General features: G+C 36.3%; 1 protein-coding gene across 4 annotated transcripts in view; it reads right to left on the reverse strand.

Moving 5' to 3' along the window:
* ATG5 (autophagy related 5) overlaps positions 1-20,742 on the reverse strand; it is an 81,468-nt gene that overhangs the window by 55,330 nt on the left and 5,396 nt on the right. For all 4 annotated transcript variants that reach the window (XR_009965999.1, XM_062624754.1, XM_062624745.1 and 1 more), the window contains 3 exons: positions 19,258-19,385; positions 13,985-14,063; positions 7,261-7,423 (listed from right to left, as the gene is read on the reverse strand). Coding sequence is in view for 3 of the 4 variants with exons in the window: in XM_062624754.1 (XP_062480738.1) it covers positions 7,261-7,423; positions 13,985-14,063; positions 19,258-19,385 (370 nt within the window). In the remaining variant the exon portion in view is untranslated. The remainder of the gene's footprint in view (positions 1-7,260; positions 7,424-13,984; positions 14,064-19,257; positions 19,386-20,742) is intronic.

Raw genomic sequence — 20,742 nt, forward strand, 5'->3', positions numbered from 1 at the left:
CTGGCTATATTCTAGGGGACACAAGGGCAAAAACAGCTCCCTGGTTAATCTTCAATTTTGCAACACACACAACAGACTTTTAATTCAGCTTGCTGCTCACCATGAGACACTTACAAAAAGCTGCTTCTCAGTCAGTCCCTAGCCTGGCTGGATGTATGGGGTCCTTCCTGTCCCTGGTGCAAGACTCTGCACTTGTTTCTGTCAGCTCCTGCTTGCCTATTGCTCCAGCTTGTCACGGTTCCTCTGAATGGCAGATCTGCCATCAACTGGTCTCAACAACTTTTTCATTTAGTCATAAACTCACTAAGGGTTTAATCTGTCACATATATATGATCAAATAAACTGTACTTTACAGACAGCTACAAGTCAAGGATACAAAGTATTATTTTCTTAACATTAAAGGAAGCATATTTTCTACTGACTCATGCTCTAATAAGCATTGTGTTTGCAGCCAGAAAGGAGTCTTCTCAAAATTTAGTATTAATTCTACTTCCACTTTGTTTCCAGGAACACTAAGATTCTACACGCATGCAGAGGTCTGCTGACTGCTGAGCAATATTAACCAATTTTGTAAGAAGTTAGGTTTTTTGTAACATGCCTCAAACATGAAGCACTGTTGATGATAAAAGATAAACATTATAAACACTTCAAAACTAACTGTACCATGCTATTCAGAAACAGTCTTTACAGGTAGTTACTCTATTTCTCAGCTATTTAAAGACTTGTCTCTAAATTACTTTAAGCCATCTAATCTCATAGTTCTTATTTGTGTACAATAAAACCACAGATAATCACAATTATCATGATCTTCAGGAGGACTCCAATACATATTTGACTATTACAGTTCAGTGCCAGCCCTTCTGAGAACAGACTCTGAAATACTGACATGGCGCCATTAAAATGTACTATTTTTATTTTTTTTTTTCTGTTTTACACATTGCCACCATGCCCAGTTAAAATGCTATTGCAGTTAAATGCTGAGGTTACTTGGGTATTTTGACAGATTGTGGTATATAATACAAATCCACAACTGAAGATGGCACATAAGTTTCCTAGTCTTTTTCAGACTATTTTCAGGAACAAGTTAACTATCACATATGGAGAGATAAGACTTTAGAACTGTTTTGACTTAATGTAAGCGACAGACGCTACCTATAGAAATATGTGGAAATATTCTTCCCATCACAGTTAGCAAAGTAACAACATCCAACATGAATGTATATATGTGAAGTAGTCATAATTTTCCCATGCAATTACACAACAGTCATTGCCTGAAATATCTCCACCATATGTGGAGAATGAAGTGCCCATTAATTTTACATACCCCCAAAATTTGCATTCAGTTGGCATGTTACTATGTAACACCACAGAAAAGCAGTGGTTATTGTAAAATTTAAATGTCAAAACCAAATAGGCTTTACTTGGCCTGCCCATTCCAAATAAGACATGGAATCTTTGCAAACATCATGCTAACTAGCTCAAGTACTAATAACAGTCAAGTACAGTGGTATGGGCCTCAAGGTTGGCAACGTAGGTTTGCCACTCCCTTTTTAGTACTATTATAATTTTAAAAAATTAAATCAATTCAACTCAACTTGCCTATATGCACTGTAACAAATTGCCAACAGAAGTGTTTACTATCAGAGAACTAAGAAAAACTTCCTTATGTATAGTTAGCTGTAAATTCTAGTTTGAAAAAATATACTAATTCATAAGCCACACTATAAATTGAGCTACAGATGCAGTCCAAGAAAAAAAAGTGGGAATCCCTCCCCACAACACTGTACAATTAGGTTTGAGGGTGTTGTATTTAACATGTTTACTTTTATACTGTAATTTATCCATTAGCTATTATAGCAAAGTAGCATTCTGAAGATAGAGAAATAAAAGCACATTGCTTGAGTGTTGCAGGTTAACAGGACATTTTGAGAACCGTATGACAAAGCAGTATTTTACTCTTCAGATTATCTATCAGATCCTAAAAGGTTTTTTCCTCCTGTTTTAACATACACAAGGGAGCCATACCCTAGAAACATTCTTCTTACTAAATGTATTCACAAAACAGAAGTTTCACTTTAAGTACACTGTTTCCTTGACATCATCTCCCTTTGTTTTTCTAGGTCATCAAATTATCCGGAAAAGGTTCAGGGGAAGAAAATAATAAAGACAGAAGAATTTCTTTCCTTTAATCAAATATGAAAAATGCATATATCCCACCAAATATAAGCTTTCTGTGTAGCCTAAAAGCAGGTGATGTCAGTAGGTATTGTCACTTAAGCTAAAAAGAAAGCTCTGATAACTATTAAACAAAAATGTGTAATCCATTTTTTAAACACATAACCCACAGGTTGTGTAGGAATAGAGCAGGAGGGCTTATTACAGACTTTCCTGAGTAAGTCAAAGGGAAAAGGACACCTGACAATGTCATCTGTCCTCCCATTCTCTGCTCACAGACTAGATAGCCTGGATGTTTTAATACCTTCTTTGCCTCTGATTATGCTCAGTTCATATACCTGAAAATAGTGCAGCATATCTCTGTATAATTCACTAACCTACTTTGCTTTCCTTGTACTATGCTTTTTCTAATACAGCTTTTCTTCAGAGTTAAGGCACCTTTACATTAATGCATCTGTCAAGCTCAGGCATTTAACTAGCAGAAAATAATGTAAAAGCATTTCAAACTGCGAAGCAAAAAACCCTCAACTACTAAAGTTAATTTTAAAAATTAAGCCTGTTTTTAGAGAGAGTTTACTGTAAAATTTAGTTAGACCTTACACATCTTACAGGAAATGACATTTTAAGGGGAGGAAGGAAAGCAGAAGGCAGTAAAAAACAAACAAACAAACAAAACAACAAAAAAAAAACAGGCTCTGCATCACTTACACCCAAGTAAAACAGACTTACAGAAACACAGTCCAAGATTCTCTCAATCTGATTCCAAGCGTACCAAATATCTGAAAAAAGCTGTATGAGATGACAACAGTGAAGGTAGAGAACAAGCTGATTTGTGGTTGGGGTTGAAGATGAAAGGCACACCTGCTTCAGCAGGAAGTCTGGAAGGTGGCTGCATTTCTGAAGAAATGGTAACATTCCAGGAGGAAGAGTCTCAAAATAAATACAAAACGCAAAGGCCTTCAAACTTCAAACTCTCCACAGTATATGAACAGGTTATATGGTTGGCAGGTTACTTGTGCCAAAGACAGACACCTCCAAGCTTGCTCCCTCTGAGTTTCACGGTTTTCATTAAACACATGGATGCCTCACACAAGATGGTGAAAACAATAGAAAGCATCTGCATCTAGCTCTGTCCCTAGACAACCTCTTCTCATGGTAGAGACTTAGTATAAAGTAGCATTGTGAATGCTGGGTTCCCTTTTGCTTTTCTCCCTTTTCTGCCTTTGCGCAGTTCATGTCCTCCTTTGAGACCCACTACTTCTCCCCAGCCTTGCAATGCCCTTGTTGAGAGCAGAGCAGAGAAAGCCAATGGGGAAATTCAGACTGCCGTCAATTCCTCACCTCTGCACTGCGATCAGGGCAGCAGTGTGAGTAGGACCAGGCCAGTAATGAAGAGTAATAATGCAAAAGTCAGTTTCAGGGGGGTGACAGTTTAGAATCCTGGATACTGCACCATACAGGGCTGAGTATTTGTATAGCCAGTTGTGCAGGAAGGGTAACAAGCCAATAAACACTGCAGAACTCACACTGAAGTCCAGGTCACAATCCATTACCAGAAAAAAAAAACCCACCCAGAACAACCCACAACCAATCAAATCCAAACAAAAATGACCATCACCACTACCAAAACAACAGAATCCCTGGAAGGCCTGCTCTGATGCATCTCATACTTATCAAACTTGTGTGGGCCATGTGTACACAGCACAAAAGAGGTCCTGACTATTTCCTTCTGGCACTTCAAACACTTCTGAACAGGAATGTGATAACCTAGAAATAACACAACTTCTGCCGCTCAAAACCCCAAGGCTGGTTTAAATATAATTTAGAAATAAATACAAGGCAACACAGGCCTGATTCTGTCAGAAAGACAAGAAAGATCACATGCATTAGAAGATAAAATATTGCATATTCTGAATATTTGCAGGATTTTTCTCCTTTAATAAGAACAGTTCAACATGGCCACTTAACTTCTGGTAAGCCCTACAGCATGAATGAGCATTACATTCTTTTCCCATATTTCTAGTAAAAAACACCCACTGATAATCCTCTATCCATGATAAAAATGGCCATAACGCTATTAAAGCAAAACCAGTAGCGACCTTTTCCATCATTTCTGACCAAAGAATTTTAACAATTCTGACAAAGGAAGAGAGGTCAGTATCTATATAGCCTGCATTTATCACTTCCCTACCACAGTCAGCTATCCATGACGCTGGTCAAAATCAGTACAACACAGACGCACCTGTCACAGAGAAGTGTTCTAGCTAAGAAATATCTGCTTTATGGACAAAGATTGGCTAACTGAAGTCTAAAGAACAAGCAAAACCACAGCACAAACAACAGACAGAAAAGTATGTTTACCTTCCTGATTTGGCAGCAGATTAACACAAAACCAGAAATGGTGGGAGGAGGAATATAAAGGTTGTTATGAATACCTACCAGCTGTTACCAGCAGAAGATTTTGCTGCAAATTCACTGTTATAGCTCTTCCCCTACAAGCAACTGAAAAGTTTCTCAGGCTACCCCTTCAAGCACTTCCTTCTCAGCAGAAATATCTCTACTGAATTACACTTGTAATTGATAGTTACATATTTCCAAACAAGAAAAACTAGGGTTTTTTTTTCCCCAAAACATTTAATACATATCCTGTAAGTATGGCTATCACTTGTTAAACAACATATCCTATATTTAAGAACTGAAGAAAATGTTTTGAAGTTTCACAGAAAATTAAAAAAAAAAAACAAAACCAAATCTGCAGATGCATCATTACTTACAAGGCAGTTATCACAAATGCTACTCTCTTTTCTTTTTTGTGGTAGTTCATTCTGTTTCACAAAGAGGTTTAAAATTATTATATCTCAAACGAAAGCCTACAAAAACATACTGAAAGATACAACATGCTTAAAAAGAGTCATCTTAGTTTCACAAGCTTTTCTTGTTTCTCTTTTACGAAAAGCTGAGAAATTAAAATTAGCATTTGAAAGTATTCAGAAGATTGTTTAAGCTTCTCATTTAGGTGTCAGATTCCACAGGTGTGATTTCTCATCAAGTACAGTGAAACCTTGAAATCAGTCTTGCTAGGCAACATTGTAAAGCAAAACAGTAAAATTTTGGTTTCTCTACAACTGAAAATATTTAGACAAATAATCAACTAAAAGAGAGCCTATGATTAGCACAGAAAGAACACACTGCTTATCTGGTTCCCATACCTTAATATCTTAAGGGTATCAAGGTCGTATAACTTCTGGTTAAGAAAAGGACAGTAACTTGGTATCAAGGTTGTATAACTTCTGGTTAAGAAAAGGACAGTACCTTATACCATTTCATTGTGAAGACAACACTTCTTCCACTATTATAACTCATCATACTTGTATTATAACTCATGTTAGAAGTATTTTAGTTTTAATTTTAAAAAGTATTCATAAAAAGCACACACAAAGTGCACTGCTGGGAACATATGAACACTGGGATGAAGTGAAAGGATTTCTTTTTGCAATAAAGCTAATAATTCTTGAAATAGAAAATAAAATTATGCTGGCACAGCATTTTGCTTCTCTCAAGCTAAACTGCTTGCAAGATGTACTTGTGTAACAGCAAAATACTTTTTTTTTGCAGAATTATTAATATAGCAGTTTAAATTGACTTGTAACAATGTGAGCCTTGGGGAAATACCTATTTTTATACTGATCCTGTCTTCCAGTGGACCAGAACTCTTTATTTACTGCTAATTCACTTTTGTAAATATATTATAAATCAGTTCGCTAACTGATAGCTATACAAACCAGAATCATTCAAGAAGTACTTTAAATTGAAACAAAGTACAGTTTCTCCTCAATTTCTAACTCTCCCCCAGTTAAATAAAAGGAGACCAGAGTTTCTAATAAGCACTCAATCTTCAAAATTATTACAGGAGTATCTTTCATAGGAAAGACAATATCACTGACAACAACAATAACAAACCAGAAACTCCACACACTCACTGAATACACACATAAAACCCAAACTAACTTGGAACCTCACTGTCTAAACCAAACGCATGCCTTAGGTCTTCTTGCATTCAAAGCTCTTCCTGTTTCGTTTAATTTTTCTTATAAACATATGGGAAGATGTTAATAATAAGCATTTAGTATTTTGTACCTCAACCCCGAATAAACATCTTTATGCTTGCAGCTTCTGTAAAATACATTTACCAGTAATAATATAAATGACAGCTTCAGGAGATGAGGAAAAGAAATTGAAAGTAGCACTACCATCCATTCCAGATAGCAGTTTCTGAAATACTTACAAAGCTTTTCAACTTACAGGCCTCTAAGAACCATGATAAGAAAGAGGAGACACTAAAACCAAAAAAAAAGTTACATCTTGCACAGTTGCATTTTGCAGTACAGATTCTGCCATCTGTGCAAAGTAAGAACACTAATTATTTTACAACATCCTGTGCTGAATTATTTTTCCTGCTTTTTCAAGTCAATACTTATCTATGCAGAAATTTGTGAAAGCCATGGTAATATCAATTGAAAAAAAAACAAACAACCCTGCCCCCCAACCCCCCCAAAAAAAACAAAACAAACCACCAAACAAGACTACCCCATGAAAAAAGCCTTGGCCTTTTGGCATAGAGAAAAGTAAAATTCTTATTCTACTGGGCAACTTTTTTTAAGTTTACCTGTATTGTTTATCAGTGACTATCCTCAAGCATTAACTAGAGGAAACAACCTTTTTTACCTTGGAGTCCAAGATCATTAATAGTGAACAGTGTTTACACCCCAGGTGTCTCCCAAATAAAGACCATAACCTGCACAAAAATACACTATCAATACTATTTTGTTTTGTTGCTAGTTCTGATTTGTTAAAACAGAGTCATGACTCAAATCAGTTCTCTGAATAACTGAATCCACATTTGGATTATCACATAAATGGTGACTTAAAAGAAGTAATTAAAAAAAATTATCTTTTCCATGAACTTAGACTAAAATTCCATAGAACAATGACAATTTCTATCCTGCACCATGACTAAAAATTTAAGAAATTATTTATTAGCAGGCAAGACCTAAATATAATTCATACTTGATTCACTGTATTTACCATTTTGTAATCCCATCCACAATTGCTTATGATCCTTTTTTTGCATCTCATTGATAACTTGGCTTTTGTGCTTTAATGCATCTGCTTCTTTTATAGAAGCCATAAAATGAGCTTCGATCACATCCTTAGAGTGGCAGTGTAGAAGATCCTTTTCTGGAAAATTCTACAAAGAGAAAGGACAGATCAAGATAAATAAATGCATCACATAACTTAGAAAAATCACAAATAAATGATAATTTTAATCAGGTTTATATTTATAAAAAATAAGCACATTGGAATGTGCTTATGGAAGAACGAAACAACCATTCTCTCACTCTGCTGACAAGAAAGGCACTGCCCTGAAAAAAGTTTCAGGGAAAATAAAAACTAACAGTTTTCTGTAAAAACAGGAATTACTCTAAATCACTCACCTTCAACTTGACAAATACATTTAAATACATCAGTGACTGTATTAGGCCCTTAGGTACAAAATTTTGGAAATTAAGAGTTTTAACATGTTTTCAAGCAGATATGTAATTCTCTGGCAATGAACAAGAGAAAAGGGGAAGAAATACGTAACAGGCACCAAATTCTTACTGACTCTCAGTGGCAGGTTAGCACACATTTTTATGCAGGACTTTGAAAAAATGTTTCCTCCAAGTATCACCGTCCACATATATGAATATATATGAACTATAGCATATATGCCATTTACACTTCTCCTTAGATACCAGAAATCCTTTTCAGCTCCAACTTTACCTAATACATGTGCCTACTGCAACTTGATTTTATACTCCTTTTATCTGGTTAGAGCTGGCACCACTACATTCAGTATTGCAGATGCACAGTTACTTGTCAGGCAAAGTAGGGCATTTTTCAAAGAGTTTTACAATATAGTTACATGTCACAGTAAGAGCAGTATATTTCTGGGAAAAAAAAACAAAAAAATAAACCCAAACAAACAAAACCCAACAAACACCCCCCTCCCCCCCCAAAAAAAAAACAAACAAAAAAAAACAAACCAAAACCAAACCATATATTCCCTCCTCAGCTTAAAACCAGGAAAAATTGTGAACACTACTTCAAACTACAGGAGCTCAAAATATCCAAGAACCACTAACAGCTAGCAATATGAAAGGGAGCTGGGTATAGCCTTACCTGCAGGAAATTCTAAGGACAACAATGATAGGTCCCTCCTCATTAGGTTATTGAAAAGAGCTGGAAATTAAATAATGGAATTTCATGTAATAGTGATTCCTCCTTGTGACAGTGAACCCAGACTCTGTAAACTGTGGATCAAAAGGATGAGTATCTTCTAAAACGAGGAGTATAAAAGGAAGAGAAGACTGCTAGTATCTTTTCCACTTAAGTATATAAGGTCTGGTGTTGCACTCAAAAGGAAGTGCTACTGTTACTTAGGACTAATTTATGTGGAACTGACTAAAACCTAAGTAAAGTCTGGTAACCAATCCAGAAGAAAAGAACAGTCAGAAATAGCATACTTCAAGATCAAGAAAATTCCTTAAATACAAGAATTCAAAGTGAGACACTGGTATCCCTCAACAAAACATCAAACAGTGGAATATACCTAATGCTGAGTAAGACAGGAACCTAGGAACTTACTTTTACAGTTAAAAGCTGAAGTTTTAGCTAAGTTTATGATAACGACAGTTTTGTTACATGTGTCTAAATATTTAACTGCAGGGTCTCTTTTTTGGGCATTCCTGACTTTCACAGGTAGGCAACTCTCTGCTGACTTTCTTCCAATGAATTACAGGGAATGTCAGTCCCTGGAGACATGTTCCAGAGACTATATCCAGTGTGGTCTGCAGAACAGCAAGGAGATATTTAAAACTGGTCAAAGCTAGCTAAGCTAGTGGAAATAATTTAGCCACAATATTACAAAGCGGCATCATATGTAATTTTCCCAGCTTCTAAAAGATAACACTATGGAAGACTAGAAAACACTCCTACAACCTCAGTGCTGTCTACTCTTTTCTTTTAGAGGAAAACCACTGTCACATTTCTATGCAGCACTGTGAGCAGAAGCTAAAAAACATAAATATGAAAGTCATGATAATCATCACAGCTTGACTTCACGAACGAAGATTTGGGAAGGGCTTTACGCACGCTTACTACAAGCATGCTGATCACTGAAAAGGCCAATGTGGGATAGGCAAATCTGGTTCCAAAAAGCATAGTGAAAGGTCTCCTTGGGTGGTATAGGTGGGGTGCGATTCTTTCTACATTGTCTCTTCTCCAGACTAGTTCTGCGTGTGTTCTCAAAGGAGACAATGGCATTATGTACGGTGTGCCCCCAAGTCTCTGGACTGGAGGCTAAGGTGGACCACTGATGGTAGTCAATATGGCCAAGGCTGAGGTATTGTTTCAAGGAGTCCTTACATCTCTTCTTTGGGGCACTTCTCTTGCAGCAACTGGTGGCGAGTTCACTGTAAAACACAGTATTAAGGACGCGGTGACCCTCCACCCTAGAAACATGCCCTGCCCAGCACAGCTGCAATTTCAGCAATATGGCCTCGATACTGGTGACCCCTGCCTGCTCTAGGCGAGTAATATTTGACACAGTCGGCCCAATGGATGTTTAGAATTGTATGGAGGCAGCACTGATGAAAGCGTTCAAGGAGTCACAGGTGATGGCGGTAGATAATCCATGATTCAGACTCATATAAAAGAGTAGACAGTACAATGGCTCTATAGACACTTATCTTTATACTTTTCTTCAGGTGTTTATTGCACCAGACTCTTTTATGGAGTTTTCCGAAGGCTCTATATGCCTTTGCTATTCTGTTGCCTATCTCTTTGTTGATCGTGGCATCCGAGGAAATAATGCTTCCCAAATAGCTGAACTGCTGAACTGACTTAAGCTCTGACTCACCAATGGTAATGTGGGGATGATGATAATCTTCTTTGTGGTGCAGGTTGGTAGAGAACTACTGTCTTCTTCAAGCTGACTTCCAGCCTAAAAAGCTCAGCTGCCTCCACAAAGCAAGATGTTAAACACTGCAGAGTTGCTTCTGTATGGGCAACAAGGGTGGCATGGTCAGCAAAAAGCAGTTCACGGACAAGATGATTTAGGGTCTTCGTGTGGGCCTTCAGTCACCTTAGATTGAATAGGCTCCCATCGGTACGATATCGAATATAAATGCCGTTTTGTTCATTGAGGTCTACCGTAGCTCTTTTGGGCATTATGCTGATGAAGACTGTGAATAAAGTTGGTGCAAGAACGCAACCTTGTTTCACACCATTGGTTATTGGGAAGGGCTCAGAGAGTGCATCGTCATATCTGACTTAGCCTTGCTGATCCTCATGTAACAGAATAATCATTTTGAGGAACGTGGGGGGGACAACCTAATAGTTCGATGATCAGCCACAGGCCTTTTCTACTCACAGTGTCAAAAGCTTTGGTGAGGTCAACAAAAGTTACGTAGAGCCCCTTATTCTGTTCTCTACACTTTTCCTGCAGTTGTCTGAGAACAAATGCCGTGTCTGTGGTACTTCTATTAGCTCTGAAACCACACTGACTTTCAGGTAGAAGTTCTTCTGTGACAGTGGGTACTAATCTGTTCAAAAGTATTCTTGCACGAATTTTTCCAGCAACGGAGAGCAGAGTCATACCTTGGTAGCTTAAGCAGTCTGACTTTACACCTTTTTTCTTATACAGAGTGATGATGATTGCATCATGAAAATCTGATGGTAATTTATCTTGTTCCTAACAGCGCACAACTAGCTCATGAAATTTAGCATGGAAGTACTAACTTAGAAAATAACACTGCTACATCTACAAGAAGCACATGAAACAGTTTCACCTACATGAGACTACCAACAGAAAATATGGCATCCCCATTGATATATAAACTAGGGCACAGGATAGTAATTTCTATACTTAAATATAGATCATGTATGCTTGTATTATTTTATTTTTAATTCTACTTGCCTTCTTTCTACTTAAGGAAATAGTGATCAAATGTAAGTAAGCTTAAACTTGCTGGTAGCTACCCCTGGCTATACAACTATAAGATTTGCAGAAAGTATTAACATATACCAAATTCACATATTATTATTGGTGAAGTCATACTCCCTCCATATTCTGTATCTCTGAAAGAAAATTTATTAACTGTTGACACTGATTTTCTTAGAAAGCTCAAACACTACTGGTTTTATTTTGCATACCAGTAGACACTTGCAGCACAAACTTGGTCATAAAGAAGAAGGTATCATCTGAATAGACAGGAGCACTAAATGTCCTCTCAAATAAATGTTCCAAAACCATCACAGGTAATTTCAACAGTCTGGTTTCACAACCCATAACTAATTTATCTATCAGTTCTAGTTCACAAAACATGTTTCATTCTTTGACTATCTAGTTGCACTAGGCTACATTTATACCTGACCCAATTTTTAGCCAAGAAAACTAAGACGACAGCTGCCGTTACACAAAAACAGATGCAGTCTCTCCTCCTCTGCACCAGGTCATAGATGGAGAAGCAGGCACCAGCAGATAAGGGCTTCAGCAAAGGGAGAATGTTAGCCTTTCCCCTAACACACCCTATTTCCTCCCCTCCAACAATGCTACCATTTCCAGAGCAGTTCACCACCTACTGCTCAGAAATCTGGAGAGTTGATTACCATGTTGAGAACATGAATAGAGCTAAGCATGCTGCAGAGTAGCATGAGATGAGTTTAATAGGAAGACAAACAGTTTCCCTCCTACCTGTAAAGCCACACCTGGGTAACAAAAGCAACTTCCCAGACTATAGCTTCTCATGACTCTCACACCTTAGTGCTCTGTTCAAGCTCATCCTTCTACAACTATTTAAGGCAACTGTATTTCAACTTTACTGGAGATATAAATGCATGTTACTTTATTGCGTACCAGAAGTACAAATGAATAAATTATTTCTTCAGTACAAACAGTAAGTATGTTTATTTGGTCTGCGTACATTACACAGGAGGGCAATTACAAGTATCTCTCAACTTCCAAATTTCTACTGAACAGAAAGAAACTTTTTCCAAGGTTTTAACTTTAAACAAAGAAAACTTGGGGGGTGGGGGGCGGGGCTGGGAGGGTATTAAAAACACTCTTCACAGATGTTTGAGACATCTGCTGTTGACTACATGCTTTGGTAAAAGAAAGGAGAAAGCCATGACAGCACAAACTAAACTCCAGAAAAATCTACTAACTGTTCAATTAAGCCAAATAAAAATCATAGCTCTTGGAAAAATAACTACACACAAATGAAAATAATCATCCAGGCAGGAATCCCACACCTGAACTATTCAGCTGTAAGAAACTGTAACACACGAAAATGTCTTCAATATTTTTACATACTTTGATATATTTGTTATTTTTTTTACTTTCAGGATTAAGATGGGTTTATTTAAATAAACTTTAAAATTACATAAAAAATAGGAAAGATTTAGCAAGTACTTAATCCAAGATGTTGTATTTTTAAAAACCAAATTACATCAGCTTTTAGTTATTTCTGCTGACCTTTAATGTACACCTTTGAGACAAACTTAAATTAGCTGATCTTCTGACAAGCAGTAATATAAGGACATTAAAGTCAGTTCATATGACTACATGAAATTGAAAAGCACTGTGGTACTGCAATTTATTTCTCAAGATGGGTTTACTCTGGGATGGCAACATCACACACTGCCACTGTTGTTCGCCCAGAGCTCTCAGAACATGTAACAATGAAATCCTGATTTATGAAACTAGACATCTTTCAGTTCTTCAAAACACTCTGGAAGTTTTTTCATCCCAGCACTCTCTGACATACGTCAGACATCAGTGTAGCAATTACAGTGGTTTCAAAAACATCCCCAATTTCATTCAGTCAGTCATTTCAGAAGTTTCAACATGTACAAATACGTATTGTAAGAATGTATGACTTCAGTGCACACTTCCAAAAAGAATCAGACTACTCTTGCTGGCAAGACCTTTTCTAAAACACCTCCAACAGAAGAACTGTTTGAATGAAAACATTCATCACAACTGCTTCCGAATACGCTTTTTGTTTCACCTCAAACTTCAACACACTAAATTCAAGCCTATTAACCCAGCATTTTCCTTTGGAATAGTTTTCCCATTGCATTGTTTCTTTTATAATGGGGAAAATAAAGTTTCAAAGTTAAATACCATGATTTCTAGTTAACCCCAAGTATGTTTTGCAGTGATCACCTCATTTCAAAGAATTTAAGAATGCTGCACCAAAGCCAGCCTTGCGCAAGGACTCTTCTGAGCAAAGATCAGTAGTGCTGTGAAGTCATACCTAATGGTTTTACAACATGTAATCAAAATAATGTCTCTCCTAAGACTAAGCTGTCACAAGACCAAACTCATTTCCATCAGTTCTCTAAAGGGGACCCACATGAAATACAATAGCTTTCCTTGACTTCAAGGATTTCTACAGCATCTCATATCCATGCTCAATGTGCCCACAGGATGAGCATTTCTCATTCTTCCCAGTCTTCAGTCAACTCAAGCTGATTGAATTAAAAACATTATAGAAAGTTCTTCCTTTATACCCACTCACTTGCACTGACAGTCTCACAACTTAACTTGAAAAAATATAAAAATAAACTGGATTTTCAGATTGTAATAAATTAATTTTCAAAGGAAAGTCATTTGAAAGCACACACAACCTCATGGAAAACAGCTGTAGATTTACAATTTTAGACAATTCCTGAAGGAATTTCTAGAGGTGTATTTCAGTTTTACCTTGAAATGCACTGTGATGCTCCAAGGAAGGGCTGTATTTGACGCATGGAGATCAAACAGCAAACCAATTGGGTAATGCCTAAAAATGAAGATATATTAAATGAACGCAAAAGCTGTGCATTTGTTTTACATAGAACAGTTAATACACATGCATTTACATTAAAAAAAAAATGAATAAAATTGTGGGAGTCAAACAGCTAACATTCATTATTACTTATTCAGAAAAGTTATACAGACAGGTATTAAGTGACTGACAGTTTCTGGCGGAATCAAGTTTGGAGTTTATATGTTCAGTGTCTAAACCAGTGGTCTCCAAGCTGTGCCCACAAACCACTGCTAGTTTTGAAAATAGCATAAATGGCCTAACAGATGCTCTGTGGAATCCTTCAAAATAGTATTTTTAGTTAAGAAGATTGATAATGGTAGGAATAGCTAGTCTGACAGAAAACACATGCTTCCAGATATTTGCCATAGGTTTATACTGCGTTGACCCTTAATGTCTCTTCCCTCTCCCACTTGTCATCATGGAAAACAGGCAGAGAAATGAAAAATTAACATTATCTGTGAGAGGGCTGAAAGAAGACAGTTCAAGATGAAATCTGTAACTTTACTATCAAATTAAGAAGAATGCAAGGGAGGAAAAGAAGATTAATCGGAGTTTTGCATTTCAGTGGTATTCTGGATTAAAGGAGATATATAAAGAAGCTGCTTCTTCCAAATATTCACTTCTGTCTTCTTACAGCTTTGTCTCCTTTAAATTCATTAGAAAATACAGCCTCCAGCAATATAAGGAATATGTATCCCATACACAAAACTTCCACAGCACTCCAAAATGGTCTTCCTGCAATTGTCTCACAAGCAGACAGCAGCAAGATTTTTCATGTATGTTTTGGGGTTTTTTTTGTTTTTTTTTTTCCTCATTCAGCATACCAAGCTCCATTCTCTTACTTTTCAAAAATCTTAAACAGCCTTACTAGCTTTTCATCCTACAAAGAGATAAACACACACTTAACTGTAAACTCAGTAGCTTCACTGAATTAAATGAGACTGCTCACAGGAAGAGAGCCAAGAATGTACATAAGATTTGAAAGTCCAGAGAGCAATAACTGAGAGCTCCTCTAAAAGAACATGTGCCAAGCCAATTTCCTAACCCGCTGAACGCTCACGCAACAGTCCTTTAGCACCCTCTACGGGTGAGCTAGCCCCAAAAGTAAGAGAAAATCACCACAACAGCAAAATAAAAACCGAAACAGTGCTACGATCCTTGAACCTACCTATTATATTTGTAACTTCTTAAAAGAAAGAATAGGGTGAAATATTAAGTACCCAGAACTGTGTTTTCCTGACAAAAGGAATAAGAGTATAGATAATGCACATCCTGACAAAAGGAATAAGAGTATAGATAATGCACATCCAGATTTACCCAGATTCACTGCTAATGTTCAAGTTTTTTACCACTAAGACTTTTTACTACTACCTATCAATCATGTCTTGAATACTTCAGGGATTCAGCAAGAATTCCATGAAAGAGTGGTTTTACAGGTGAGCTAAGTAACAAAATTCAGATTTCCTTTGATAATTAGATGAATGTGAAAAATGACTTTCAGTTACTTTCAATTTATACAACAAAATAGATAGCTACAAAGGAAAAAAAAAAAAAGCATCACTTCTTGACCTACCTCTATATTTTCTACTCAGATGAGATTACAAAATGAAGTTTCTGTACTCCAACTTTCTTTGGTAAAATCCTTGTGCTTTGCACAGTTGATAAATGGTTTTTATTTTGAAAGAGGCCAGCCCTAAATTAATTTTGTTCCACAACACATGGAATTAATGAAGACAGCAGAGCACAAGAGAAATAATTTTCCATTCAGAAGCACAGCCTTCCATTAAGAGTAAAGTTCAAATTCCAGTTCTCACACACTGGCATTTAATCTGAAGCCAACAGAAGCCCCAAGTAATGCCTGTACATAATGCCATGTTTCACCTTTTTTTCTCTTTTTGAGATACATTTACAAACATTTTTATTTTTTATTGTTATAGTCTATATAACAATACTGAAGCAGCTATTTATATTTCCCTGATAATAAAACCTGGTTTGTTAACCAGGATAGAGAATTAAGGGAGAGACAAAGAGAGAAGCTGAGAAGAAAAGAGGATGTGGTCAATCTCTACATGGAATAAAAACCCCCAACATCCCCTCACTACAGTCTTAAGTGTGTATCTATCTACCTTGTGCTATGAGCTAGCATTGCCTCATCAGAGATCTTGCTTCAAGTAATACTGCTGCAATGCTGTTTCTAAACTTCTATTCGAAAAACAGGCATTGCAAGTAAAGAAGTACACAAATGCTCTCTAGAACCTACAGCAACCAGGAGAAATAAGGAAAAACAAAGAACTGCTGAGGGAAACATTCAGCCCAGAAAGGTATCATTTTGAAAAAATATTGATGTTGAAATCAAATTGCTTTTAATTAGAGTGGGAGTCAAGAACAGGCAGACTGTGCAGAACTTTCTCAAAGGAAATAATGGGAAAAAATAGAAAAAGGCACATGTCTCAGAGACAACAAATCTTTTTCTTACGAGATGCTAGAATAAGACTGGTTCTGCAAAGTCTTCAATCTATAGAAGCATAAGAACACCTTGACTGCCAGCCATTGTCAATTTATTACAGCTTTTATTATTATACAGAGGTGGCTTCAGAGTGTGAGAGAAGTCCTAGGAAACAGGATGTTTAAGTACCTAAAATCCTTTCAAAAGTAAGGAAAATTAATTACTATTTTTCTAACAATTTCTTTCTGAACCCAGGACAGAAAGTCACAGCATCAGCTGGTAGGTTGTTTTCAAACCAGAATAATTTACTGTGGTAATTCAGTAAGATATGTCACATGGACTGATAAATTCATGACAAAAAAAAAAAAGAATCCTATGGTCCAGAACTGTCTGCGGTACTATCAAGTATCAAGTGGCCAAAATCAACATCAGAAATATCAGTCCCTTACCAGCAGCCAGAGCACTGAACCTATACTGTAGTTACAGGCGGAGAAGGAGCTTTCCTCCTGTTGCTAGAAGTCACAGGCTTCCAGCCCTTCCATATCTAAGGAGACTACTTTCCAATCCAATAATAGCAGACTCAGCCTGCATCTCCTTCAATGTAGTTGTAAGTTTAGGCTCCTGTAGCTGCAGGGTCTATGAGAGGATTTGATCCAATTCCATTTGTAGTCTCTGATGTTGCACAGACTGATGATCTCTTCCTTTAGCTCGCTACCATGGTGATATAGACCCTCACCCAACACGCACCTCCTGCAGACACATTCCCTTGCCCCATCAACCACAGTGGCAGGCCCCTGGCCTGCATAACTCCACATATGGAGAACTTCATCCTCCTGCAGGAGCCTGGCCTAAGTGCTCCAGACTGGTGCTCTCAAACGGTGTTTGAGACTTCCTCAAAAATCTCACTGGGAAACAGAAGAGATGCAGCTGAAGAGAGATACGCTACATAACAACGAGGTATGAAACCGCACAGGCTGTAAGCAATACGACCTCACAAAAAAAAAATAATTAGAATAAGCAACATTATTAGCAAGTGCTATTTGATTCTGAATGCAAAAGTTACACTGAAGAAGAGTAAGCATTAATGGTCACTATTCTTTCCCTACAAACCACTAGCTCGACCCAATTCTCAGTTCTGGTATTTGGGTTTTCCGTGGAACAGGCTCCAGCTATTTTGGGGATTACCATTCTTCTAAAACAATGGTTTGCAAATAGCATTTTCCTTAGAAAAGCAATTCCACTGAAATCAGTGGAGCTATTATTGTTCCTGGCAGAATATGCTTAGATTTTCTGAAAGATCAGAGACTTAATTAGCATATCAAAATTATACTATTCATTTTCATGTCAATGTTCAACGAGTTTACTAACTCTTCACTTGATTTTACGATTGTAATTTATATTTTCATTCTACACCTATATTCTAGGTTGGTTTTTGGTTGGTTTTTTTTGTTTGTTTGGTTTGGTTTTTATTCTAGTTTATACATCATGGTATTTGAAAACTTACAAAAAATACAGATCTATTTTTGGATGAAGTAAAAAGCTTCTCTTTCCTTTCTTGTTACAATTTTAGTGATAATTTAGAAAGCTTTCTCCCATTATCTACCAAAGATTACGAACACACTGGAACAAACTTGGTACCTGTATCTGTGACTCAAGGTCGCTATGGCCCACAAACAAACAAATTATTGTTAAATTCCAGATAATTTAAATAGATGTCTAAAGCTGGTTCTGTTAGTGTCGAAAAAGTGAAAACAGTTTTTCTGCTTCTCTATTTATGTATTTTCCAGGCTTATACTAGGTTGGTCTCAAAGAAATAAGACTAAAAGAGATCTTCTCCATCATCAAGTCTAGAGACTCCATGATATGATGTTTGCTAAGCCCAAGACAATCCAAATTCAAGAAGCTAAAGTAGTCACTGGTAGTTTTCTTTCCTATTGTAACAGAAGAAATGAAAAGAGATATAAAAATCTCCTCTTCAGCATTCAAAATACTAAAAAATTTCTGGAGAGCTGATGCTATCTATACAAAGCTAGCAAACACTGCAGCTCTCAAAATGTTTTGTTTAAAACTCTATGGCAGAAATAAAGAAACAAAACTGATGAACAGATTTTATGAAAATTAAGTAAATAAAATAATACCAATCTGATGCCCCAACCTCTCAGGAAAAAAAAATATATACTTCTAATAGACCACGTAAGACAGAACAAAAACAGAATCAATAGCAATTAGTTCAATAAAGTTGAACTAATTGCATTCAAAAAGGGCCTGTGCATCAGTATTAGATTACCTGTTTTATAGTGCAAGCACATACCACACCCATGAAAAGTGAAGGTTATGCACATCTTTTATTATCTTTTTATATATACTATTTATTTTCACACTCCAGAAATACTTCCTATCTCTGTTATTAGGCACCTTTTAAAAAGGTAGAATAAGCTAAACAAAGATTTATTTGGTAATTCTAAGCCAAAAACAGAGACACTTTGTATTACAGTAACCACTAGACTGCCTTGTACATACAGTAAGCATAAGCATAATAATCACAAGTATGTTCAATATTAAACCTTATGTTTTTCCAAACAACATGCTTTTCTTACTCTCCTCCTGCCACCTCTAAAACCCAATGGAGTGATTAGTTTAGGAAAAGTACTGACGCTGTGCTGAACATGGGAACCCTTTACATGATAAACTGAGCAAAGGTACAAAGTTAAATAAACTCACCATTTCAGGGGTGTGCCTTCATATTCAAACCAAATTTCATTAACTTCCTCTTGTCTCATAACTTTCTGAAAGTGTTTCTTCACTTTGTCTGTTACCAATGTCAAGTAGCTTATCCTCGGCAAAAGCAACTGAAATAAAAAAAAATATAGAAGCTTTAAGTATAAATACAATTTACTAAATTCATAAAAAAAATACTATAAAAAGTATGCATATTCATAATAAAATTTCAGCTGAAATTCTCACCCTAACTTAAAGTAAGACGTCTTTTAGACGGTTTACTTACTAATGGTCAATGAAAGCCTATGAAATTATGTACTCAGAAGATGCAGAATAGCAGCATCCCATGCACTAACACAAAAGACAGAAAAACAAGTAAGTTCTTTATTCTTTCAGTGTGGTGGGAGAGAGAAGGGTGGAAATTAATTCACACTTCTCTATATTTCAGCAAGCCAAAGAATTAAATTTTTAACTTTTTTCATATAAACAGGAACATGTTCTAACTTCTTCTATATAACTTGAATATAACAAGCAACTGTGTACCAGCTATTATTTCCAAATGGCAATTCTTGTAAAGGTTGGTTTTGTGAGGGTTTTTTTTTTGTGGGGTTTTGTTTATTTTAAGAAAACTAGCTACTTAAGAGTTTGGTTTCCAAGAACATTTTGTATTTCCAACAGCTGGCAATTTCCATCATCTCTGCACTGGGTTTGCCAATTCAACGTGTTAGTCAAGACTACTATGCTTCTTCCACTATTTAACTTCTGTCCAGCTACTGAAATCAGAAATAAAACTATCAATATTTTATCAGTTGAAACAGAAACCTTCTATAGCTTTCCGGCATACATTTTTTTTTCCTCAAGTGTAATGTTATGCACTATCCCAAACAGAATGCTGTGTTATTTTTATTTGCAAAAACCCTCCACCTTTTCCTTTTTGCTTTTTTTTTTTTTAAAAAAAAAGCCTCGTGCCTAGTAAAACTGATTGAGTAGACTGTATCAATCACAATGAGCAAAGACTAACCTCCGTGTAAAATAATATTTAGCTTTGGAATAGTCATTTTAAATTAATGTTATTCACACTGTACACTTATTTTCATTTCCTAATTGTTAATTAAATAGATGGGTCTAAGGAATAAATAGAAATAAATTAGATTTTGCATATTTAAAGAAAGACAAACATTTGTTTTCCACCATTCCTCATAACCAGTACTGTTTCTTAAAATATTTTCTTTAGAGTATTACAGATAATGCTAGGCCTTAGGTGAATGTCATTGTACAGACATTCCAAACTATGTAAAGATATATTCTGCGTAACAGAAAACTTGATCTCTGCTGAAACATTCTTCCACAATCATTCCAACAATTAGACCACATTTTGATATATAAATTAGATAATATTTTCACCACAACACTAGAATATTTATAAACATCAGAAGAAGTATAGAGAGAAAATCAAGAAGTAAGTTCTTACAAAAGAGAATGGGTTTA

This window comes from Pezoporus occidentalis, unplaced genomic scaffold (assembly GCF_034315485.1).
Source record: "Pezoporus occidentalis ecotype Australia unplaced genomic scaffold, CSIRO_AGI_Poc_V1 ctg109, whole genome shotgun sequence".
NCBI lineage: Eukaryota > Metazoa > Chordata > Aves > Psittaciformes > Psittacidae > Pezoporus > Pezoporus occidentalis.